This window comes from Podarcis bocagei (assembly GCF_964188305.1).
Source record: "Podarcis bocagei genome assembly, chromosome: 9".
Taxonomy (NCBI): Eukaryota; Metazoa; Chordata; class Lepidosauria; order Squamata; family Lacertidae; genus Podarcis; species Podarcis bocagei.
This window is the reverse complement of record NC_138134.1, coordinates 75438952-75463932: the sequence shown is the minus strand read 5'-3', so window position 1 is coordinate 75463932 and position 24981 is coordinate 75438952. Positions and strand designations below refer to the sequence as shown.

The 24981-nt window shown below is 47.5% G+C and overlaps 1 protein-coding gene across 7 annotated transcripts in view; it reads left to right on the top strand.

Annotated features, from left to right (window-relative positions):
- Window positions 1–24981, top strand: part of SLC4A11 (solute carrier family 4 member 11) — a 253541-nt gene that overhangs the window by 203743 nt on the left and 24817 nt on the right. For all 7 annotated transcript variants that reach the window (XM_081207015.1, XM_081207014.1, XM_081207019.1 and 4 more), the window contains exons 10-16: window positions 3769–3894; window positions 7544–7657; window positions 8224–8356; window positions 9245–9318; window positions 15819–16035; window positions 17116–17222; window positions 20520–20688. In XM_081207015.1, coding sequence (XP_081063141.1) covers window positions 3769–3894; window positions 7544–7657; window positions 8224–8356; window positions 9245–9318; window positions 15819–16035; window positions 17116–17222; window positions 20520–20688 — 940 coding nt within the window. The remainder of the gene's footprint in view (window positions 1–3768; window positions 3895–7543; window positions 7658–8223; window positions 8357–9244; window positions 9319–15818; window positions 16036–17115; window positions 17223–20519; window positions 20689–24981) is intronic.

The following is a 24981-nucleotide window of genomic DNA, read 5'->3' as shown; positions in this document are numbered from 1 at the left end:
GCAGGAGCAGTGACCGAGCAACGGGAGTTCACCCCGTCACGGGGCTTCGAACCGCCGACCTTTTGATCACCAAGCCCTAGGCTCTGTGGAAGTCATCCAATGTGCCCTCTTTTTTGCTCTTCAAAATATGCATCTCCCTTTGCTCAGCCTCTCTGGCATTCTCTCTCTTCATTCTGGCCACAGTTGTCTATCAGTTCTTTGGCTGTTTCGCTCTCTCTTTTTAAAAAGGTGGGATGAGAACAGGGTTCTCAGTCTCCTGCTACTTTCTTACAGTGTGAATGTGTCCCTTGAAGCTAGAGTTTCGGAGCAGATAGTTTGGAGCCTATTGCAGGCCAAGTCGTTTCCCTAAGTGAGGGCGAACCATGTTTGTCATAGGCAAACGCTTGCACTTCAGAGTGGTGAGATCACTGGGAGCGGAGACTTGCAGTGATGGATGCTGCCGCCTCTTCCCTGCCAAAGGCTAGCCTTGAATTTGTCACTTCCTGCCTTGTTTTCTTCACACGGGTGTTGTGTCACCTAATTAGAGTTTTGTGTTTTTGCAGTTCTGCAAGGAGCACGATTGGCAAGGACTGCAAAACAGTGAGCATCCGTCTGCACAGATTTTTCCTCTTTCCATTATATTGCAGCTGTTCAACATGCGTAGTTGGGGAAAGGCGGGAGATCCAATTCGGTTTGCGTTTAAAGGCGAACCTTCGTCATTCTCACTCGCAAGAACCAGGATGCCGCCATCTTTCGAAATTCGCACTTCTCTGAATTTTGCAAGGCGGTTCTCCAACCGAGTGATGCGTTCAGAAATGCATACATTGGGATAAAGCTTGTGTTAAGGATGCATATATCACTTTAAAAAAACACGTGCTGGTGAATTTTCATGGGGACTTTTTTAAAAAGGCAAATAGATAAGGAAACATGGAGAACTGAACTTAAAATAAGAAACGGAGAGAAACCAAAACTAACAGATTTGCTCTTTCTTTTTTGTGGGAGCTGCATTTAGAGATGGAGCGCTTGCCTGGTAGTCATAGGTGGCAAGAAAAGCCTGCAGGTGTGAACAGAACTAATGGGGGGAGTTGGGGTGCTCCATCTCTCTGGGGAACGCAGCAATAGAAACCAGAGAGTCTGGAAGAGGAGGAAAGCCCTCTTCCGCTTACCTAGTATAGAAGAGCAGTGAGCTGCTGCAAGAGGCATGGTGCTTCTCATCCCTTCCGCTGCCAGCCCACAGTAGGCTAGATGGAAAAATGATTCTGTACAGGCTAGTAACTTCTCTGCACCTATTTGCAAGGCTGGACAAATAGTCTGGCTCAGCATAAGGCTATGTTCCATGAATTCATAAATATTTTTTAAAAAAATTCGAAAGCAACATTTATCTCCCCCAGGGATAATGTTTGTTTGTCAGCGTGCTTTCGAGCTGGAAGCTCCAGTCTCAAGGGCTCACACAAACACATCTATTGGGCATAGTCTAAAATAACACCCAGACAAACAATTATTGAGCATAGTCTAAAATAACACCCAGACAAACTCAGCATGTAAGGAATACGATGCCGTGTGCATTCAGCTGTGTGCAAATACAGATTGCCAAATTTGTGGCGAAAAGTGAACACTTTTTTGATTAAGTGTGTGTGTGTGTGTGTGTGTGTGTGTGTGTGTCTCCTCCTCTCTGTGAGATATAATAGCCGTGAGGAGTAGAAGCTGTAGAGCCATTGAAATCCCCTGGGTGTTCTGTTTATTTTCTCAAATTTAGCTTCCTCGCCTGGGAGTATTTTCCTCTGCTTAAAAAGAAATCTTATCTTCAGCAAGGAGGAGTGTGTGTGTGCATGTGTGCATTGCAGAGCCTTATTCAGCTGTTTCGCAGGCAGTCTTTGGCCAAGTCAGAGGAAATCCTTCATTCTGACCCTCTGCCCTTTGTTATATTCAGGAAAAGCAGGCAGATTTTGGTTCAGCTGCTGCTAGTTATTTTCCCCCTCCCTCCATCCCTCCCTCCTGCTAGCTTCAGTCCTCGCCCTAAAACATGAGTGTACAAGCCGGGGGTTCATTTATTCGCAGGAATCAGTCGCCCACCAACTTCCCCAAAGCAGCCTCTGCGATGCTTTAGCATGGGTCCATGTTTGGTTTTCCTTTGTCTGTTTGGAGGATTTTAAAAATGAAATAATTGACTCACGTCCAGGGAAGTAAATGCCAGCACTTGGAAGCAAGCCAGCGAAGCCGTTTTTGAGGTGCTGTTTTGCTGCGTGTTTTTCCTTTTCGACATTTCGTCATACATTCTGCTAAGTCTCCTGCAGCGCTGTGTAAACCCCTGGAGGCTGCCTGCCAGGGCGACCGGGTGCGCAGGATTTGGTTTGCATTGGGTTTTCCCCTAAGGGCTTCTTGGTCTCTTCCTGCCACCCCACGTCACGTTATAATTGGAAACATTTGCTAAAGATTTTGCAGTGGGTGCAAACCCAATATGCAAAAGAGGGTGGCTGTACAATGATGGCTTTTTCCTTGGACCAGGAATTTAACATGACCTGGTATAAAGTGAAACAGAGGGGGTTTTGGGGCGGGGGCCAAAATTACCCACTAAGAGGCAAGGAGACGGGTGCTTGCAAGGTGCAAATGAATACCGGACTTTGAAAAGCTGGTACATCGGGGGTTTTTGAATGAATTAAACCAACTAGTTTTCACTGGAATAAATGTGCAATGAGTTGTTACCGATTTGAATTTTATTGCATTGCTATCTTCGTGCAAACCGCTATTCTGATTACAGTGGTACTTTGGTTGTCAAACTTAATCTGTTCCGGGAGTCCATTCGACTCCTGAAACGGTTCGAAAACCAAGGTGCAGCTTCTGATTGGCTGCAGGAGCTTCCTGCACTCAATCGGAAGCCATGTCGGACGTTCGGCTTCCAAAAAACGTTTGCAAACTGGAACACACACTCACGGGTTTGCAGCGTTCGGGAGCCAAAACATCTGAGTACCAAGGCGTTCAGGATCCAAGGTACGACTGTAATGCACACTCTTCTCTCTATAGGGTTTTATAAACAAGAATAATGCTTTTTATAGGGTAGGGGGCACCAGGGATGCATTTATATTTTATTCCCCTTCCTTCCCTCCTCCTCCCCTTTTTATGAAGATTACCCGCTCTGGGATCCCACTGCTAATTCTCCCCTGGTCTCCTCGCTGGCCGAAATAGAACTAATTTAGCCAGCTAGCCCTGGTGATCATCTAATGTTTATCGGATGGATTTCCCCCCTAAATTGATTTTTGATTTTATTGTTATTCACGTTTTATACTGTACTTTATGCTGTTTTTTGTAGCATCAATTAAGTGTTTTAGATTTGTTGTTAGCCGCCCTGAGCCCGGTTTTCTGAACCGGGAAGGGCGGGGTATAAATAATTTATTATTATTATTATTATTATTATTATTATTATTATTATTATTATTATTATTATTATTTATGGAACTAAGGGGCAGTGGCCCCCAAATTGTTTAGGGAGCACTGATAGTGAAGCATAGCAGCAGATTCACTCAGGGAAGTCTCCAGACCAGCAGTGGCTAGTCCAGTAGGGCAAATGGGGCACTGTCCCAGCCAACCCCCACTTAAAAGGGATGACTCTTGTTGTCCATGTGCTTCTTATTAGAACCATAGAGTTGGAAGGGACCGTGAAGGGATTGTCCAGTCCTTCCCTCTGCAGTGTGGGTCTGCCCTTTTGGTTACGGCTTTGGCGTTGAGCGCGCTTCGATCCATGCGGAGTTCCCCCACCCCTTTCTTCACTTTGCTCTTTGGGGTTTGTTTCAGGCATCATCGGCAACAACAAAGCCATAGGCAAATACATCACCACCATGATCTTTCTCTACTTCGCCTGCCTCCTCCCTTCCATCGCTTTTGGCTCCCTCAATGACGAAAACACGGACGGGGTCATCGGTGAGTCTACCCTCCTTCCTGCCCCATCCCTCGCTCGCCCCCCTGGAAGTTCCGGTTCTCACTGGGGACCTCGGAGGGAAGATCTAATCCATGTGATCACAACCAAAGAAACCACTGCTGTCTAAACAAAGAAAGCCCTTTTAAGGGCGATTTTTCTTCTCTTCCCAAGATAAGCTTAAAGGTAAAGGGACCCCTGACCATTAGGTCCGGTCGTGACCGACTCTGGGGTTGCGGCGCTCATCTCGCTTTATTGGCCGAGGGAGCCAGCGTACAGCTTCCGGGTCATGTGGCCAGCATGACTAAGCCGCTTATGGCGAACCAGAGCAGCGCACGGAAACGCCGTTTACCTTTCCGCCGGAGCAGTACCTATTTATCTACTTGCACTTTGACGTGCTTTCGGACTGCTAGGTTGGCAGGAGCAGGGACCGAGCAACGGGAGCTTACCCCGTCGCGGGGATTCGAACCACTGACCTTCTGATCGGCAAGTCATAGGCTCTGTGGTTTAACCCACAGCGCCACCTGCGTCCCAATATAAGCTTACTGCTTAGATTAGGCTAGTAGTTCACAGACACACACACTCGGCCTGGGCGATCTATTGGTATATCGCCCAGAACTGGTTTGAGAGCCAGTAGAGTGCATGGCGCATTCACCCGGTGGTATGTCAGAAGTAAAGCCCATTGGCTTGCTCTAATGAAAAAGTACAAATGGAGCAAATTTGCAGGTTCACTATAGCTTTGCATAACACATGTTTCATTTCAGCGTTTATAGTCCGCTTTTTCCAGTTCACGGTGGCTTGCAGAAACTGAAAGCAATGCATGATAATAATAAATCATTGAGGGCTCCCACAATATTAAAATCTGTTAAAATCTGGCCTGAAGGTGCTATTCACCAGCTGCAGGACTGTTTTGAGAGAACCAATTGGGATATTTTCGATAGTTCAGACCTGGAGGAGCACACGGCGGCAGTTCTGTGCTATATCAATCACTGCACAGACACTGTCACTGTAAATAAATCCATCCGGTTTTACCCCAATCAGAAACCCTGGATGAATAGAGAGGTCCAGTGCCTGTTGCGGGAAAGGAACAGGGCTTTCAGGTCAGGCGAGGTGCAGCTTTACAGTGTAGCAAGAGCAAACTTGAGGAGGGGTATTCGACGGGCAAAATTGGATTATAGGCTGAGGATTGAGGATAATTTAAGGAGCAACAACACAAGACAGATGTGGCAGGGGATTCAGCATATTACCAACTACAAACCTAACCTTGGTGCTGTCGACGGTGACCCCTTGCTGGCGGAGGAGCTTAACCTCTTCTTTGCTCGCTTCGAGAAGGAGCCACCTGAGACGCCGGTATTACAGCCACCAGCCCATAGGGGCCCCTCATTCACGGTAGAGGAACATGAGGTGAGACAGGTTTTGAGGATGGCGAATCCGAGGAAGGCGGCTGGACCTGATGGCATCACTGGAAAGGTGTTGAAGGGCTGTGCGGATCAGCTGGCGAGGGTCTTTACTAAGATCTTCAATAAGTCCTTACACCAGTCTATTGTCCCACCCTGCCTGAAGTCGTCAACTATTGTCCCTCTGCCTAAAAAATCCACAATCAGTAGTTTGAATGACTATAGACCAGTTGCACTGACTCCAATCATCATGAAGTGTTTTGAGAAACTGGTGCGCCGTCACATTATTTCCTGTCTTCCATCAACTTTTGACAACTACCAGTTTGCATACAGAGCAAATAGATCCACAGAAGACTCCATCAATACCACTCTCCATGCTGCTCTGTCCCATCTGGAGCAGCCGGGGAGTTATGTGAGGCTGCTGTTTGTGGATTTTAGCTCTGCTTTTAACACTATCCTCCCCCATAGACTGGTGTCCAAGCTAGAGACGATTGGACTCTCCAACTCCACCTGTCTCTGGGTTTTGGATTTTTTGTCAGAACGTTCTCAGAGGGTTAGAGTAGGGTCACACATGTCCACAGCCCTTAGCCTTAACACCGGCTCACCACAGGGTTGTGTGTTGAGTCCCCTGCTCTACACTCTCTATACGTATGACTGTACAGCCATCTATTCCAGCAACAAAATCATCAAGTTTGCTGATGACACTACAGTGGTAGGGCTCATTTCAGGAGGGGATGAGTCCGCCTATCGGGACGAGGTGGAGCGGCTCTGTGTTTGGTGTGGAGAGAACAATCTGGCTCTTAATACGGCTAAGACCAAGGAATTGGTGGTGGATTACATGAAAAAAAAGGCGGACATTCAGCCCTTGTATATCAACGGGGAACGGGTGGAGAGGGTGGCGGAATTCAGGTTTTTGGGAGTAGCTATCGATCAGGGCATGACTTGGAGCGCACATACCACTGCTCTGGTGAAGAAGGCCCAGCAGAGAATTTATTTCCTCAGACTTTTAAAGAAGAACAATCTGAGTGAGAGACTGCTGGTGTGCTTCTACCGAGGCTCCATAGAGAGCATTCTTACATACTGTATTTGTGCTTGGTTCTCCGGTTGTACAGCTAGGGAGAGGAAGGTGCTCCAGAAGGTCATAACCACAGCCCAAAGGATTATTGGTCATCCTCTCCCATCTTTGGAAGAACTGTATGGTTCCCGTTGTCTTAGGAAAGCAAATAACATCCTGCAGGATTCATCTCACCCGGGACACGGTCTGTTTGCACTACTGCCTTCTGGCAGGAGATATAGAAACATCAAGTCAAAGACAAATAGACTGAAAAACAGTTTCTATCCAAGAGCTGTGGCCTTTTTGAATGCTGTAACTCGATAGTGTGACCTGGGAGTTTGATGGGTGTGGTGTGGGTGTGGCTGGAATGTGGTTTGTTTGGTTGTTGTTGTTGTTTTGCTTTTGATGTTTTAAGGGATGGCATCCAATTTCGTTGCACTTTGTACAATGTTGCACTTGTGTAATGACAATAAAGAATCTATTCTATTCTATTCTATTCTATTCTATTCTATTCTATTCTATTCTATGATAATAATAAATTATTATTATTATTGGAAAATATCCAGCGCAATTGAAAAAGGGCAAAAAGTCAACAGTGCCTTAAAAGAGCTTACTGGAGTAAAACTGCCTTGACTGCTTGTCTGAAAGGAAGCCGTGTTTATTAATGTTATTTATTCTGGTTTTGCCAATCAGAAGGAGGGGTATCAAAGACTCGGCCCCAACCCCTGGAAATTAGACCCAGACCCTGCCCTGCCAGTTCCTCAGATTTCCACGCTCATTGTTTGCATGTGGTTCTTCACTGTCAAATGGACTGTGAGCTTTCTTGAAAGCTGAAAATCTGAAGTTGGTGCTTAGCACTGCATCCAGTTCCACTGTACTTTGTTAGGATAAAAGATATATGCAGTGCAGGCACTGCGGCTGCAGTACGAAGGAGAAGACTGTTACGAGGAGGAGGAGAGACTTAACTGTTTTGCTTTTGCACCAAAAAAGATGCAGGCATCTACACAACTGTGTCCAGTGTGACAGTCCATGCTCCCACAGCTCCGCTCCTAGCTAATGCTTTGAGCATGTCTGTTGCACCAGTGTGCATAGTGCACTGTGCTCTTTGCACCATCAGTGGTGCCATCATTTAACGCAAGCTTGCTTCGACAGCCACCTGATTCTTGCAAATTCATCTTTCTCTCCCCCCCCCCAACTTTTCAGATGTGCAGAAAACCATCGTTGGCCAGTGCATTGGTGGTCTTCTCTATGCGCTGTTCTCAGGCCAGCCGCTTGTGGTGCTGTTGACGACGGCTCCTTTAGCGCTCTACATCAATGGTGAGTTTGTCGCTCCAGCTGCTTGTGTTGCATCTGAAGGCAGCCCCGTTTAGGGAAGTTTTAAAATGTTGGATGTTTTAGCGTGTTTTTTAATATTCTCTTGGGAGCCGTCCAGTGTGGCTGGGAAAACCCAGCCAGATGGGTAGGGTATAAAAGAAAAGTAGTAGTAGTAGTAGTAGTAGTAGTTATTGTTGTCATTGTTGTTGTTGTTATTGCATGTTTACAATATGTATAAACAAATCAAGCCCCATGTGGCACTACAGTTCTGCAACTTGATTTAATAACTATATTCATGCACATGCCTTCTTTGTGCAACTGCATGCATTGTTGCATCCAACTGTTTATGTGCTGGTTACTTTAGGCGTAGAATATTACTTGTATATTATTATTATTATTATTGACTATATTTATATACTGCCTGTTTTCCAAGGATCACAGGGTGGTGGTTTACAATATAAAAACCCAGAAACCTAATTCTTGTACGTGGCTGGTGGTTGTATTTGGTTAGCTGAGGCTGCCATTGGTACATTTCTGTCTTTGTGTGATGATGCTCTTTTCGTTTTCAGTGATCAAAGGGATCTGCACTGACTACAACTTGGAATTTCGCGCTTTCTACGCCTGGGTGGGACTCTGGAACAGTTTCTTCCTGATGCTCTACTCCCTTTTCAATTTCAGTCTTGTAATGAAGCTCTTCAAAAGGTAACTCCTCACATTATCTCCACCACTTTGGTAGGCGGGAAATTGCCACCATAGGATCATAGACTTGGAAGGGACCCTGAGGATCATCTAGTCCAGAGCTTTCCAAACTGTGTTTTGTGACACTTCAATGTGTAGGTGTGTCACACGAACGCTCCCCGTGCTCCTCACGGGGCTGGAAAGGGGTTCGTTTAACTTCCGGTTTGCTAGTAAAACTGAATTACTGTGTCACGAAAGGATGCATATCAAAAAAGTGTGTCACCAACATGGAATTTTTTTAAAAAAAAAATCCAGTAGCACCTTAGAGACCAACTAAGTTTGTTCTGGGTATGAGCTTTCGTGTGCATGCACACTTCTTCAGATACACTGAAACAGAAGTTGCCAGACCCTTATATATAGGGAGAGGGTGGGGAGGGGTATTACTCAGAAGGGTGGTGGGAATTAATGATTGGCTGATAGGTGTGGTAAACCTGTTGGCGACTGTTAATGACTGCAATTGGTCTTACAGGAAAAAGCAAGGGGTGAGATGGCTAAAAATAGCTATATCATGTATAATGAGATAAGAATCCAATGTCTCTATTCAGACCAGGTCTCTCCATGGTTTTAAGTTTGGTAATAAGTTGCAACTCAGCAACTTCTCTTTCCAGTCTATTTCTGAATTCTTCTGTAATAAGACAGCTACTTTGAGATCTTGTATAGAATGTCCTGGGAGACTGAAGGGTTCTCCTACTGGTTTCTCTGTCTTGTGATTCCTGATATCAGATTTATGTCCATTTATCCTTTGGCGTAGGGTTTCACCCCTTGCTTTTTCCTTAAAATATATTTTAAAACGCTGATGCAAATAAGACCTTGTAATTCATATTCAATGACTCACATGGAATTTCTTCGCAGGTCGACGGAAGAAATCATTGCACTTTTTATCTCCATCACATTTGTCCTTGATGCTCTCAAGGGCATAACGAAAGGTAAGCCAGGCAGCAGGTGACTCTCTTTGTTGTTGGTTGTGGAAGCCACGAGGAGTTGTGTTGTTGCAGCCTTCTGTTCTTTTGTTGTTGTTGTTCAGTCGTGTCCAACTCTTCGTGACTCCATGGACCAGAGGACACCAGGCACTCCTGTCTTCCACTGCCTCCTGCAGTTTGGTCAAACTCATGATTGTAGCTTTGAGAACACTGTCCCACCATCTTGTCCTCTGTCGTCCCCTTCTCCTTGTGCCCTCCATCTTTCCCAACATCAGGGTCTTTTCCAGGGAGTCCTCTCTTCTCATGAGTTGGCCAAAGTATTGGAGCCTCAGCTTCACTATCTGTCCTTCCAGTGAGCACTCATGGCTGATTTCCTTCAGAATGGATCGGTTTGATCTTCTTGCAGTCCATGGGACTCTCAAGAGTCTCCTCCAGCACCAGAATTCAAAAGCATCACTTCTTTGGCGATCAGCCTTCTTTATAGTCCAGCTCTCACTTCCACACATCACTACTGGGAAAACCATAGCTTTAACTATACAGACCTTTGTTGGCAAGGTGATGTCTCTGCTTTTTAAGATGCTGTCTAGGTTTGTCATCGCTTTTCTCCCAAGAAGCAGGCGTCTTTTAATTTCGTGACTGCTGTCCCCATCTTTAGTCATGCAAAAAGGGCTTTGTAGAATGAGGTGTGGAAAGTGTTTGGAACTGAGGACCTTCATTCGTGCCTTGTTTTTGTGCCGTGATTCCAAAGGGTAGAATCGGCACAGATCATACCGCAGATCTGCTGAACGCTTGGACTCCTAACCTTAAAAAGCAAGTTCAAGTTCAATTTGGAGGCCTCTAATAGCAGTTGCTGGTTGAGAGGCTGAGGCCCAGAACATTTGGGTGTGCCGGGCTGGCAAAAAGCTGCCTCTGGACACATTGATGCCATAAATTTAAAGCTATGTGACTCCACTTTAAACAGTGGTGGTTTCCCCCAAAGAATCCTGGGAGCTGTAGTCTGTTAAGGGTGCTGAGAGGTGTTAGGAGACCCCCCCCTGTTCCACTCACAGAACTACAGTTCTCAGAGCTTCCTGTGAAGAGGGATTGATCATCAAATCAACCTGGGAACTGTAGTTTTGGGAGGGGAAATGGGGGTCTCCTCACAACTCCCAGCACCCTTAACAAGCTACGACTTGCCCAAATATTTAATCAGGATAAAGCAATAGGATTTGAAATTAAGAATCAAAATTACAAAAACTATTATTACAAAACTCGAAAAAGAGTATATCCAAAATGTATAAAATAAAAAAATTCCTTCCAGTAGCACCTTAAAGACCAACTAAGTTAGTTCTTGGTATGAGCTTTCGTGTGCATGCACACTTCTTCAGATACACACGAAAGCTCATACCAAGAACTAACTTAGTTGGTCTTTAAGGTGCTACTGGAAGGAATTTTTTTATTTTTTACTATGGCAGACCAACACGGCTACCTATCTGTATCCAAAATGTATAATTTATTATTAGAATGTGAGTTAAAGGATGAAGAAGTAAAATAAGTTATGACTAAATGGGCATGCGATATAGGTGACGCAATTCGGCTGGACCAATGGGAGAAATTATGGAAATGTGATATTAAATTTACGGCATGTTACACAAGCAGAGAAAATTTGGGGGGGGGGATTGTTCTTTTTTGATTGTTTTTGTTTTCCTTTTTTTGTATCCTCCCCCCCATGTTTGTATGGTATTATTTTTGATTCAATGTTTGTAATATTTGTTATAATTTTGCATTGGGGGGGGGACACCATGCTATGACTCCCAGAATTCTTTGGGTGGAAACCATGACCGCTTAAAGTGGGGTGAAAGTGCTTCGAATATACGGCATGAATGTTCGCAATTTCCTCTGCCCACAAATGAGTGCAAGAAATGAGTTGTTTTCCTCTGCCCCTGTGGTCTGCAGATGTACGGAATAACCAGAATCTCTAGCCCTCATTAACCCCCCGATTGTTTTTTTCGGAACTCGCTTGCTGGGGGCTTGGGGGGGGGAGGCCGTGTCCTTTTCCATCCCTGTGTATGACCCATTTCCTTCCAACGGGAAGATCAGTTGAATACCTCTCCTAATTTCTAAAGCTCCGCTGGTCCAGCGGCTCTGCAGGAAAGGCGCGTGGGAGGTTTCCCTCTCCCTCTCTTTTTAAAATCTCATCACATTCAAGCCCCACATTCTTCTCACCAGCTTAATGACACTTTGTTTTCCAAAGTTGTGGCTCAGCCACCTAAGCTGTACTCCTGTTTGATCTTGACTTCTGCACTTTGCAGGAAACAGCCAGGCAGCAGCTGAAGCAAACAACATCAGAGGGACCTTAAATAACTCCCCGAAGCTGCCACAGCTCTGCTTTAGTCAGGAGACGCCTTTTGTGTTATTTAAAGGGCAATCTCTTAATCAATTTTCGTTCAGAGAGGGATCCCTTCAGCTGTCCTCCTGGGCCGCATCAGCCGAAAGTTGTTAATAAGCAGCAGTTGAATATTAAATACTAAATTCCTAATTACACGGCAGGGTTGTGAAGATAACCTGCCAGTTAGTTTTCACGAACCAAGAAATGGGAGCAGGAGACAGAGCATGTGCTTAGGATAGTTGGGAAGGGACCACAAGGGTCATCTAGTCCAACCCCCCTATAATTCAGAAATTTTCCACCCCACATAGGGTTCAAACCCACAACCTGGAGATTAAGAGTCTCAGTCCCTACCGACTGAGCTATCCCCCATGCTTGTAGTGCCAGAGATCAGCGGGGTGTGTGTTTTTCAGCCTGAGGGCCCCCTCCTTGTAAGCAACCTTTGAGGGGCCACATGGCAGTGGGTGGGGCCAGGAGCAGAAGTGGGTGTGGCAATGGGCGTGGCTCTTACTCTTGCCCAGATAGGAATGTGGCCTTCAGCTTGGACGACAGTGTTCCCCAGCCCAGCAGCACAAAGCTGGAAATAAGTTCTGCTGGTGTCAATGGATACCTGAATCAGATACCTGAAGGAGCCTCTCCACCCCCATCGTTCTGCCCGGACGCTGAGGTCCAACGCCAAGGGCCTTCTGGTGGTTCCCGCATTGTGAGAAGCCAAGTTACAGGGAACCAGGCAGAGGGCCTTCTCGGTGGTGGCGCCCGCCCTGTGGAACGCCCTTCCAGCAGATGTCAAAATGATAAACAACTACCTGACATTCAGAAGACATCTGAAGGCAGCCCTGTTCAGGGAAGTTTTTAATGTGTGACATTTTAGTCTATTTTTGGTCTCTGTGGAAGCTGCCCAGAGTGGCTGGGGAAACCCAGCCAGATGGGTGGGGTACAAATAATGAAGTATTATTATTATTATTATTATTATTATTATTATTATTATTATTATGGGAGCTCCAAGCGAGCATAGATAGGGACGGAGATGCAAATCTTGGAAGAGAATGTTGCGAAAAGGGCCGGGGGCTGTGGCCTTGGGGTTCCCTCGAGTATTCCAGCCGGCAGCCACAAGTTCCCCACTTTATTATTATCATTTTATTATTATGTATTTATTTAATTTCTATGCCACCCTTCATCCAGTGATCACAGACCGGTTTACAGTACAAAAACACAAAAACCATACCATAATAACAAGCAAAAACCTTCCCCACCACAGAATTTAAAAGGCCATAGAGTGGGTAATTAGCCAAAAACCTGGAAGAAGAGGAATGTTTTTGCCTGACGCTTAAAGAAAATAATTTATTACATTTTTCTGCCGCTTTTCAGTGAAACAAGTTGCAAAGCAGCTTACGAACAATAAAAGACAGTAAGATGATGGAACATCACAGGGTCAGCAACCTTTTTCAGCCATGGGCATGTCCACCGTCCCTCAGACCATGTGGTGGGCCAGACTATTTTTTTTTGGGGGGGGGGGGAAGAAGAAGAGTTTGGATTTGATATCCCGCCTTTCACTAGTCTCAAAGCGGCTCACATTCTCCTTTCCCTTCCTCCCCCACAACAAACACTCTGTGAAGTGAGTGGGGCTGAGAGGCTTCAGAGAAGTGTGACTGGCCCAAGGTCACCCAGCAGCTGCATGTGGAGGAGCGGAGACACGAACCCGGTTCCCCAGATTACGAGTCTACCACTCTTAACCACTACACCACACTGGCTCCCGGGGGGGGGGGGAATGAACGAATTCCTATGCCCCACAAATAACCCAGAGATGCATTTTAAATAAAAGGGCACATTCTACTCATGTAAAAGCACGCTGATTCCCAGACCGTCCACGGGCCGGATTAAGAAGGCGATTGGGCCGCATCTGGCCCACAGGCCTTAGGTTGCCTACTCCCATCATAGAACATCACAAATGCAACACAAATCATATAGAAAAATTAGGGAGTCGCCGTTTTATGGAGTTCTTCATGTGCAGAGACAAAGGAGCAGAGATCCTAGGTGTTATTGGCAAAAGTTGGCTTTATTCATCCAAAGCATAGGAACATGACGTAAAGATCAGCCATTTTCTACAGACGTATATATCGCGTGGCATTTCAAAGGTGCACACATCAGATCTTAGGTTATATATTAAAATGACGTTCATGAGCTTCCAGGGAACAACAATTGAACTGCGGAACAATGGTTAGCAAACACCTGTGCTTAGCCGGCTCTTGCGTGAGAGCACATCTACACTGTTGTCCGCTGCTCAGCATCTTTACCTGTTAACGTATTTTTCGCCCTATAGGACGCACTTTTTCCCCTCCAAAAATGAAGGGGAAATCTGGGTGCGTCCTATGGGGCGAATGCAGGCTTTCGCTGAAGCTTGGAGAGCGAGAGGGGTCGGTGCGCACCGACCCCTCTCGCTCTCCAGGTTTCAGGAAGACATCTGCAGCCTAGGCAGCCCTGCGGGAGGTCCCGCAGGGCTGTCTAGGCTGCGGATAGCAGCCTGCTTCCCGGAGCGTCAGGCGCCCTGAAAGCAGAGCGCCCAGCACTTCGGGAACACCTCCGCAGCCTAGGCAGCCCGGCGGGAGTTCCCCGCAGGGCTCCCCATGCTGCGAATAGCAGCCTGCTGCCCGGCGGGCGGGGCGCCCTGAAGCAGAGCGCCCCTCCCGCCGGGCAGACATGGGCCAGCCCCACAAGCTCGGGGGACAGCAGCGAGGTGCAGTGCCGCCATCCCGCTGTTCCTCGACCTGGTTCGGTTTCCCCGACCTGCTTTTTGGGGGGAAATAAAGGGGGGGGAAATTCCCTTTATTTCCCCCCCCAAAAAAAACTAGGTGCGTCCTATGGGACGGAGCGTCCTATGGGACCAAAAATACGGTAACTTCATGATGTCTTAAAAGGGTCTGCAGCTCTTTTAACTCACTGAAAGGCTGGGCTTGGAGGCATGGTCCTGTTTTGTTTACCCTTTCAACCAGTGCATGACATATATCAGCTTGTTCCCTTCACGATTCTGCCTTCTTTCTGCGAAAACAATCTCTCTCTGGCAGGCAGAAAAATCCTCTCCACCTGACGGAACCCCAGACTTTGCGTAAACAGTGATTCTAACCAGCACCATATTTTGTGTGGTTTTATGTGTGAGAGAGATGGAGCGTCTTCAAGGTGTCTGAGCAAGCAAGACTAGACCCTTCTGGATTTAGGTCAGGCTCCCCATGCAAAGCCTTTGAAATATGAGACGAGTATCATATTTCACAGACTGGGAGAGTTTGTGGCAGGGAGAATCAGAAACTGAAGTGGAGGAGGACAGAGACCAAGAGGCAGAGATGAGTCCGGCTGGTGAAGAGTCATGGCTATTTCCTATTCCTGCTGCGACAAGCTCCCCTCCCCACTTGTCTCCCAAGACCAGGAGAGGCATGAAGAGGGCAGAGGAGAAATTAGGGTCACGCAGGCACAGTCTCAGAGTGCTTGGGGGGGAAACCCTGGAGAGAAGGGGACTTAGGCAGCTGTGGGGAGGTGAGGAACTTCAGTCTGAGCAACTGCTTCATGGCGGAAAGACCTGCCGGCGTTGAGTCGCTGTGCTCATTAGGCATGACACCCCTCTGCAGATCCTGCTTTCTGCTAATAAAGACTTAGCTCAGCTTGTTTGGGTGATTCACTGCTGGCTCATTCCTGACACAGAGAAACCTTGTGTGCTGAGCCTAGCATGTAGTTTGACCAAAGATGTCTTCCTTTTCTTGGAAAGAGCAGAGAAGGTAATACAGTGGTACCTTGGTTTTCGAACGTCTCCGTTGCCAAACGTTTCGGTTTTCGAACGCCAAAAACCCGGAAGAAAATGCTTCCATTTTTGAACGTGCCTCGGAAGTTTAATGGCTTCCTCTGCATGTATCTGTTGTTTTTCACAATTTTCTCTATTGAATTAGCAGGCCTCGGTTTTCAAACATTTTGGAAGTCGAATGCTCTTCGGAACGGATTATGTTCGAAAACCAAGAAAGATTGTGTGATCCTCTGGAACAAGAAACAAGTCCTCCTCACCCTTGTCCATGTCCCAGCCCCACCTATGGGTGCCACGGGCCTGGCTTCTATTAAAATGCACTCATTTTTCTTCTCTCTCTCTCCCTCTCTGTTTTAGTTTTTACAAAGTACTACCATTTCCCGAGAGTGCACAGCACACCAATTGATAACACCACCTTCTTCTTGAACATGTCAGCTGAGCGTTCGGCACTGGGGAACCAGACGGACGCCCCCCCTGCCGCTACGCAGTACGGGCGAGAGACGGCCGTTCTTAGTCTCATGCTGATGCTGGGAACCCTTTGGCTCGGTCACACGCTGTATCAGTTTAAGAAAAGGTACGTCAAAGCTGATGGGGAGCCCTTGGCCCTCGGGGTATTGCTGGCATCCCATTGGCCCCAGTCGGCATGACCAGTGATGAGGAATTATGGGAGTTGTAGAGCAGCAAAAAAAAGAAACAAAAAAAAAAGCTGGGACACGGTGGCGCTGTGGGTTAAACCACAGAGCCTAGGACTTGCCGAGCAGAAGGTCGGTGGTTCGAATCCCCGCGTTGGGATGAGCTCCTGTTGCTCGGTCCCTGCTCCTGCCGACCTAGCAGTTTGAAAGCACCTCAAAGTGCAAGTAGATAAATAGGTACCACTCTGGCGGGAAGGTAAACGGCATTTCCGTGCGCTGCTCTCCAGAAGCAGCTTAGTCCTGCTGGCCACATGACCCGGAAGCTGTACACCGGCTCCCTCGGCCAATAAAGCGAGATGAGCGCCGCAACCCCAGAGTCGGTCACGACTGGACCTTATGGTCAGGGGTCCCTTTACCTTTAGAGCAGCAAAAATAAAAATAAAAATGGAATAGCAAAGCCAGACATAGTACCAATACTTGGTGGGTTGCAAACATCTTAGAACCCGGTACATTAGATTGAAGGGGAAGGCCTGTCGCTCAATGATAAAATGCTGCTTTATATGTTGTGAACTGTCCTGAGATCTACATAAGGAGGACAGTATACAAATTGAATACCTAGATATGCAGAAGTTCGCAAGTTCAAACCTTGGCATCTCCAGGTCTTTTTTAAAAAATAATAATCTGTGTTTCAAGTATTTTTAACTTGGCTTATGTGCGGTGTGTCGGTTAGTTAATCTGATTTTACTCCTCCCTTCGCTAGAAATATAGATGCAAACTTAGAAATAAAAGCAGTCTAAATTGGTTCATCCATCCTATGTCCATAAAGATTCTGGGGGGGATGATGATGATGATTATCGGCAGCAGCACCATGCTGTAACCCACTAACTTATCCAGCTGGGTCTGCTCTGAGTAGGACCAGTTCTGTATAACCACCCGCCATTCTGCCATTTTAAGCCCCTGAAGTAGAAATGCTGTATTCCTTTGCCCTGACTTGAGTATTTTTTATATATTTATCCTTGCAGCCCTTATTTGCACGCCAGAGTCCGCGAAATCCTGTCCGACTGTGCCTTGCCCATTTCTGTCCTAACCTTTTCCGCCGTGGGGTCTTATTTCTTCAAGGAAATAACAAGTAAGTCTTTGGTCTCCTTGCAGCCGGGAGGTTTTTGGGATCGCAAACATGCCTGAGGAAGGTATAGCTCAGAACTGTGACTCCCAAACCCCAGAGCTTCCCTGCCTGACCCCCCACAACCCAAATAATCACCTCCCAAGTTCACAGTCGGCGTTAATTCATGCGGCGAGCTAATCAGACAAGATAGTATCAGCTGGGTTTGTTTTGTTCCTGCGAGTTATTCCAGCCTGTAATTTAATTTCAGCGTAATAAAAATGCCACTTTTTTGCATTGTTTATTATTATTAAAGACCTGATCCTCCGTATGGTTCTGGCGAGGGAACAAAAGGCTCTCCTAATTGCCAAAGGCAGGAAGACTTGTCAGCAAACCTACAGATGTTCTGGTGATGGGTTTGACCTGTGAGCTTTTCCCTCCATCCGCCACTTAATATTTTTCCTAATTGAAACGTGCTGATGGCCTGGTACATCTGCTAGGACGATCAGATGCACAAGGAAACCTGAAAAATTATCCAGGCTCCCTCTTGGCCAAGAGGGTCACCTTTTCCACATCAGGAAGGCAGGAATCGCCTGCCCCAGTGATGACGCGCATGGGAAGTGTGAGGAAATGAATGGAAGAGAATTAAGAAAGGTTCCTCTCCCCCCACTCTCACCCCCCCCCCCAGGTGACCATCATTCCATCCATTCGGAACTGGAAAATGGGCAGCTTTCGGTTGCCTGTGTGCATGCCTGCGCCCTGACTTCCTTAATGACAATTGCTCCCTTGCCACCTGTCAGAAAGCAAACTAATGCGGGGTATTTTGTGGAAATCCCTGTTGCGCAGCTTGCAAAGGAACAGCTTCAGATGCGCCTCAGCTGCTGAGATGGGAACTGGCCCAAGCGCTGGAGGGATGAAAGATTTAACTCTGGTGTTTTGCCTGAAGCCCTTGGCCATCTTCTGAGTGCAGCCGCTCTGGTTTCCAGGCGCACAGACACACAAACGCCATCACACACCCAATAACAACAACAGCTGCCAGCTGTTCTTCCTGCTGCGTACGGGGAAGACTGACCTTGCAATTTCTGGTCCACAGTCTTCTTCTACCTTGGGTCGCCATCGGCTGTTTGACTACGGCGCCCATCATCCCTAGCTCTCTTAGGCAAAGGGTTGGGGGTGATGGGAGTTGTAGTCCAACAATATTTGGAGGACACTGAACTAGAGGACATGCTTTTTCAAGCCTTGCTGGACCAGGCTTGCTTTGGCTGTGTAGCTTAAATGAAGGGGGGGCATGGATATTGTAGGTCCTGGTGGGGTTTAGGGGAGGGTAAGGAAGAATGCGGGAGGCAGGTGGCACTGTGGGTTAAACCACAGAGCCTAGGACTTGCAGATCAGAAGGTCGTCAGTTCGAATCCCCACAATGGGGTGAGCTCCCGTTGCTCGGTCCCTGCTCCTGCCAACCTAGCAGTTTGAAAGCACATCAAAGTGCAAGTAGATAAATAGGTACCGCTCCGGCGGGAAGGTAAACGGCGTTTCCGTGCACTGCTCTGGTTTGCCAGAAGCGGCTTAGTCATGCTGGCCACATGACCTGGAAGCTGTATGCTGGCTCCCTCGGTCAATAAAGCGAGATGAGCGCCACAACCCCAGAGTCGGCCATGACTGGACCTAATGGTCAGGGGTCCTTTAAGGAAGAATGCCAGAGTCAGTGCCACTGCTAAGGAACTCCAGGGATCTTGAATAGATCTTGGCTAAGGGTCACAATTCCATAGGGAGAAGTCATTTTCAGAGCAAACGGCAATATTCTGCAGCTCTATGTCTACTGTAAAATGATAATGGGAACAGCTTCTGTCGGGACCGGAGTCCAAATTGCAGATGTCCCATGCATTGCACCAAATGTGCATTTTGGGGGAATAATAATAATAATATTTATACCCCACTCATCTGGCTGGGTTTCCCCAGCCACTCTGGGCAGCTCCCAACAGGATATTAAAAACACGATAAAACATCAAACATTAAAAACTTCCCTAAACATAGTATGGCTGGTGGCCCGAATTTGCGCATGAGAGGCAGGTCAAACCATGCTTGGGATTCCAGAATGGTTCGTCCCAAAGGAGAAGGCTTGGATCACCCACCTCCAGTGTAGCAAAACTGACCAAGTGACTTTGCAAGGCTGCATTTCACACTACAGAAGTCTGCAGCTAGTTCACTGCTGCCTACTCATCTAAAATTGCCTCCCTCCAACAGGGTTGCATGATCCCTTGGTTCAGATTCTTCCAAAATTAGCACTTCCCATCCCCAGCTATATCCAGGTGACCCATTGAATCCTTGCCCCTGGTTGCTCAGGAAGATCAGGGCAGTTTTGCAAGGTCCCGTCCGCCATCTTGTTTCAAAAAGGTATCCATTGGTTGTGATATCGCAAGAGTGTTCAAATGTATACCAGTTACAGATAGGTAGCCGTGTTGGTCTGCCATAGTCAAAATAAAAAAAATTCCTTCCTGTAGCACCTTAAAGACCAACTAAGTTAGTTCTTGGTATAAGCTTTCGTGTGCATGCACACTTCTTCAGATACAAATGTATACCAAACACACAACTTTCCAAACAAATATGGTAGATCCATCCTGATTTGTTTGCACAAATTTTGAACAGGTTTGTTACCTCTTTTTATTACCCTGGGGGCGCACTCTTCCATTGACAGACGGATAACAACTAATTTGCAACTATTACATTTATTGAACATTCGTTCTTCACGTTGCATGACATTGCCTGACATCATTGTTTATCCCACACTTCCAAGCGCATTTTCCTTTTTATCCCAAATTATTTTTTATTCATTTTCCAAGTGATTACAAATCAAACCAAATTACTTTAATTTGATGCAATTTCTTAAAATCAAGTTTCTCGCTCCTGTTGCAAACATATGTTGATCGTTTCCTCCCGTAGACGCATCATTTCTTATTTAATGTCCAATTGATCTTTCACTTGTCGTTAGTCCATTCTTTCAGCTGACCACATTTTTTCCTGCTTACAGAAAGCGCCTCTGTTACATCTTATAAATATAAAATCCATTTCACATGCGTAGCCTTTCATAGACATAGTGGTTTCAGACCTGGGAGAATTAATTACTATCTTCCATTGTTCAGCACATTTTCCCATCACTGTTCTTGCTGCAAAAAGGCCTCCCCCTTACTTTTTCTTTCTTTGGAAATGGGTTTCTTGCACAAGAGCAGCGAGTCCACTTTCTTTCCGCAGCCTAAGTCTGCCCGCAAAACCGTGGCAGTTGGGAAGCAGTTTCTGAAGAAGCCTTTACTGCCTGTTTGTGTCTTTCAGTGTCGAAGTTTAATTACAACCCATCAGAGAGCTTGTTCGTGTTGGCCCCCCTCCTAGAGCTCTCCATTGGCTCCGTTATGAGCGCGATGGGCCTGGGATTCCTGCTCTCCATGCTTTTCTTCATCGAGCAAAATATAGTGGCATCACTCACAAACGCTCCAGAAAACAGGTATTTTTGTGTGTGTGTCTGTTTTGTGTTCACCTGTCCTGTTATAATTCTTCCACATTTAAGGTGGAAGTGGGGGAGGGGGAGGGGGCATGCTGGGAAATTCTGCTTCCTTCACAATGAGGACTATACACTGATGGAGCGTCTCCATCCCCATCGTTCAGCCCAGACACTGAGGCCCAGCTCCAAAGGCCTTCTGGTGGTTCCCTTACTACAAGAAGCCAAGTTACAGGGAACCAGGCAGAGGGCCTTCTCGGTGGTGGCGCCCGCTCTGTGGAATGCCCTCCCATCAGATGTCAAATAAATAAACAACTGTATGACTTTTAGAAGACGTCTGAAGGCAGCCCTGTTTAGGGAAGTTTTTAATGTTTGACGTTTTAATGTGTTTTTAATATTCTGTTGGAGGGACGCGGGTGGCGCTGTGGGTTAAACCACAGAGCCTAGGACTTGCCGATCAGAAGGTCGGCGGTTCATATCCCTGCGGTGGGGTGAGCTCCCATTTCTCTGTCCCTGCTCCTGCCAACTTAGCAGTTGGAAAGCACATCAAAGTAGATAAATAGGTACCGCTCCGGTGGGAAGGTAAACGGCGTTTCCATACGCTGCTCTGGTTCGCCAGAAGCAGCTTAGTCATGCTGGCCACATGAGCTGTACACCGGCTCCCTCGGCCAGTAAAGTGAGATGAGCGCCACAACCCCAGAGTCAGTCACGACTGGACCTAATGGTCAGGGTTCCCTTTAACTTTTTACAGGCCTGGCAGAAGGAGGTTAAATCCTGCTGGGCCCTGGTCTCCTGGGACAGAGCATTCCACCAGGTTGGAGCCATCACTGAAAAGGCCCTGGGCCCTGGTGGAGGATAGTCTGACTTCCTTAGGGACCTCTAAACTATGGTTATTCATGCACCTTAAGTTCCTCTGCGGGGCAGACCAGGAGAGGCGGTCCTGTAAATACACCTCTCCAGCCCCTACAGCCTGTCTGTGTCTGCCAAATCATCCTGCTCTGGTCCCCCACATGCCGGGCAGCATTTACCAAAGGCTGTGAATATGAATTAAGAGGCCAGTATATCCAGAATCCCTTTCAGCCAGAGATAGAGACCAGCGCAGAGACGTAAGAGTCTGGCTGCCAGGTCATAGAATCATAGAATCATAGAGTTGGAAGAGACCACAAGGGCCATCGAGTCCAACCCCCTGCCAAGCAGGAAACACATCAGAGCACTCCTGACATATGGTTGTCAAGCCTCTGCTTAAAGACCTCCAAAGAAGGAGACTCCACCACACTCCTTGGCAGCAAATTCCACTGTCGAACAGCTCTTACTGTCAGGAAGTTCTTCCAACTAGCCCAACATCCTGTTGCGTGGCAAGTCCCCCCCCCCCCCCAGTGGAAATAATGACACATAACACAATTATTAAGGTTAATGGGCTAAATAAGGCCACAGCTTTATTGGTTACAGGTGATGAGCGGTATTGGCTTAGGCATTGGTCCTAACTGACTATCCGACTTCAGCCCGTCCGCTTGAAGTCCGGGAAGGGTTAACCTCCAGAAGGGGAAGTCCTGCTGATGCACATCAACTAGGAACTCCCCTGGAAAGGGGAAAGGGGGCGTGCCATAGGCCCTCACCTCCCTAGACTTCAGACAGGGCCATGCCCCCCGGAATCCTTTAATGGACTACCCTTCAATCTGTGGGGCAGGTGATGGCGCTTCTTCCCCTCTTCCATCTACAGAACTATACCAATGCCTAACCGCCGATACCCAGAAAGTTGTGACGATTTGCTACCAGGCAGGCAAAAACCAAGTGGCTGGTGCCAATTTGCCAAGTGGAAGAAAATCCTGCCAGGCCCCTCAGTGGCGACCAACCAAGGTCCATAGCAAGGTCCAAGAAGGAAAACCTTATAGGGCGGGAGGGTGGGAAAAGCTGGAATAGCTGACAGCAAAGAGAACAGCAAAGAGAGAGATCCCCGGCCGCGTCCTTCCTTAAATAGGGCAGGGCACGCCCCCTGAGCCAGCTGATTGGCTGGCCGAGGATTCCCCCAATCGCCTGGGGGCTGGGGGCGTGAAGCCCGCAACACCACCTTCTTTGCAGGGCGGAAGTGGCTTTCTCACAGTGGCCAACCAAATGCTTCCCACCCTGCTCTCCGGTCTACAAGGCAGCGCAGCCCTCAAAGGGATTTGCGCCACGGAGCTGCTCTCCCACGCTGCTGCTGCTGCCGTCATCGTCGCTTCGTTCCCCCTGGTGCTTGTGTCTCCCTCTGAGCCGCCCAGGGGGCGGGTGAGCTGAAAGTAGGCCAAGAAATGGAACGCGCTCTTGCTTTTATCCAGCGGAGAGTCCTGATTTATGCACAGGCTCTGCAGCGCTTGAGAATTCCCTTTGATGTTTCTGAGCTAACCAGAACCAAGGGGAGCGTCAGATGTTGGCTGGTGGGAGACGGCGTTATTTTTTCTTCCTCTTCCTATCCGACAGGAGGCTTTCTGAATTTTTTCTTTCTGTATTGGTTGAGAGAGAGAGAGATGGTGTCTATGAGCACCAGAATTCGCCATAACACAAGGCTCTCTCTTTTTAATAATAATAATACAGCCATACCAATTATTATTATTATTATTATTATTATTATTATTATTATTATTATTTATACCCCACCCATCTGGATGGGTTTCCCCAGCCACTCTGGGTGGCTTCCAACAGAAAATTAAAATACAAGAACCTATTAAACGTTAAAAGCTTCCCTGAGCAGGGCTGCCTTCAGATGCCTTCTAAAAGTCTGGTAGTTGTTCTTCTCTTTGACATCTGGTGGGAGGACGTTCCACAGGGCGGGAGCCACTACCGAGAAGGCCCTCTGTCTGGTTCCCTGTAACCTCACTTCTTGCAGTGAGGGAACTGCCAGAAGGCCCTCGGCGCTGGGCCTCAGTGTCCAGGCAGAACGATGGAGGTGGAGACGCTCCTTCAGGTATACTGGACTGAGGCCGTTTAGGGCTTTAAAGGTTGCGTCCCGCGGTGACCTGGAAGTACCGGAAAGGGTTACTTCCAGGTTTCGCCGCTTGTGCATGCGCAGATGCTCAAAATTACGTCATGCACAGAAGCGGCGAATCACAGCACGTGCAGACACAGGTTGCATTCTGCTCATGTTGCGAACGGGGCTCCGGAACGGATCCCATTCGCAACCAGAGGTACAACAACAACAACAACAACAACAACAACAACAACAACAATAATAATAATAATAATATTTATTTGTACTCCGCCCTCCCCAGCCAAAGCCAGGCTCAGAGTGGCTAGCATCATACAAAAAAGCACAGTATACATAGAAATAGGCATCAATGAATTAAAACACATCTTAAAATTAATTCAGACAAATTAAAATCTGGACAAATGGCTGTTATCAGGTTAAGATTGAGAGCGGTTAATACTTGCCAGGACCAAATGTTTTCGCTGATCATATAGTACCAGCGAACAGGCTGGGAGGCCTCCTTCATTCTTGTTCTTATTCAAAGGAAAGTAGGTCAGACTGCCCCCTGACCAAAGGCCCCCTGGCCAAAGGCCTGGCGGAACAGCTCCATCTTGCAGGCCCTGCGGAAAGATGTCAAGTCCCGCAGGGCCCTAGTCTCTTGTGGAAGAACGTTCCACCAGGCCGGGGCCACAGCTGAAAAGGCCCTGGCTCTAGTCAAGGCCAGTCTAATTTCCTTGGGGCCCAGGATCTTCAGAGTGTTGTTGTTTGCAGACTGTAAGGTCCTCCGTGGGGCATAAGAGGAGGCGGCCACTGGTGCACGCTTTGCACCTCTTCAAATATCCCCACACTCCTCTACCACCTATTTGCAGCTTTTCACATGTGCATCAAAGGCCTCTGATGCACTGGCTGGGGGCCTCCCGGGTCTTAGTTCTGACTTCCCATTGCCCTGTTCTGGCCTTCTCCCCACAAAGGGCTCTGTGCCCCCATTTTCTGGGAACAGGAGGCCCTGTGCCCTTAGAAGACAGATCTGGAGAGTCACCCAGAAAAATGCACACAGCTTGGTCTAGTGCACGCACCTGATCTCACAATTCCCAGGGAAGCAGCTCTGCTAGTCCCGTGACTCTTATCTGGTCAAGGGCTTAGCCCAAGACCCTGTTTTTTCAGCCCAGAGCTCCATCTTGGACTTGTCTCTGGGTGTCCACACTCGCCTCTCCATCGCTTGAAATTTGCCATCACCATTCATCAACTGCTGCCAATTTTAAGTTGCCTCTGGTTAAGGATGAGGACTTCTGAAACTGTCCTGAGCCCAAGGCTCCTTGCTGGTCTGTCAGCTGCAACATCATTCATTCATTCATTCA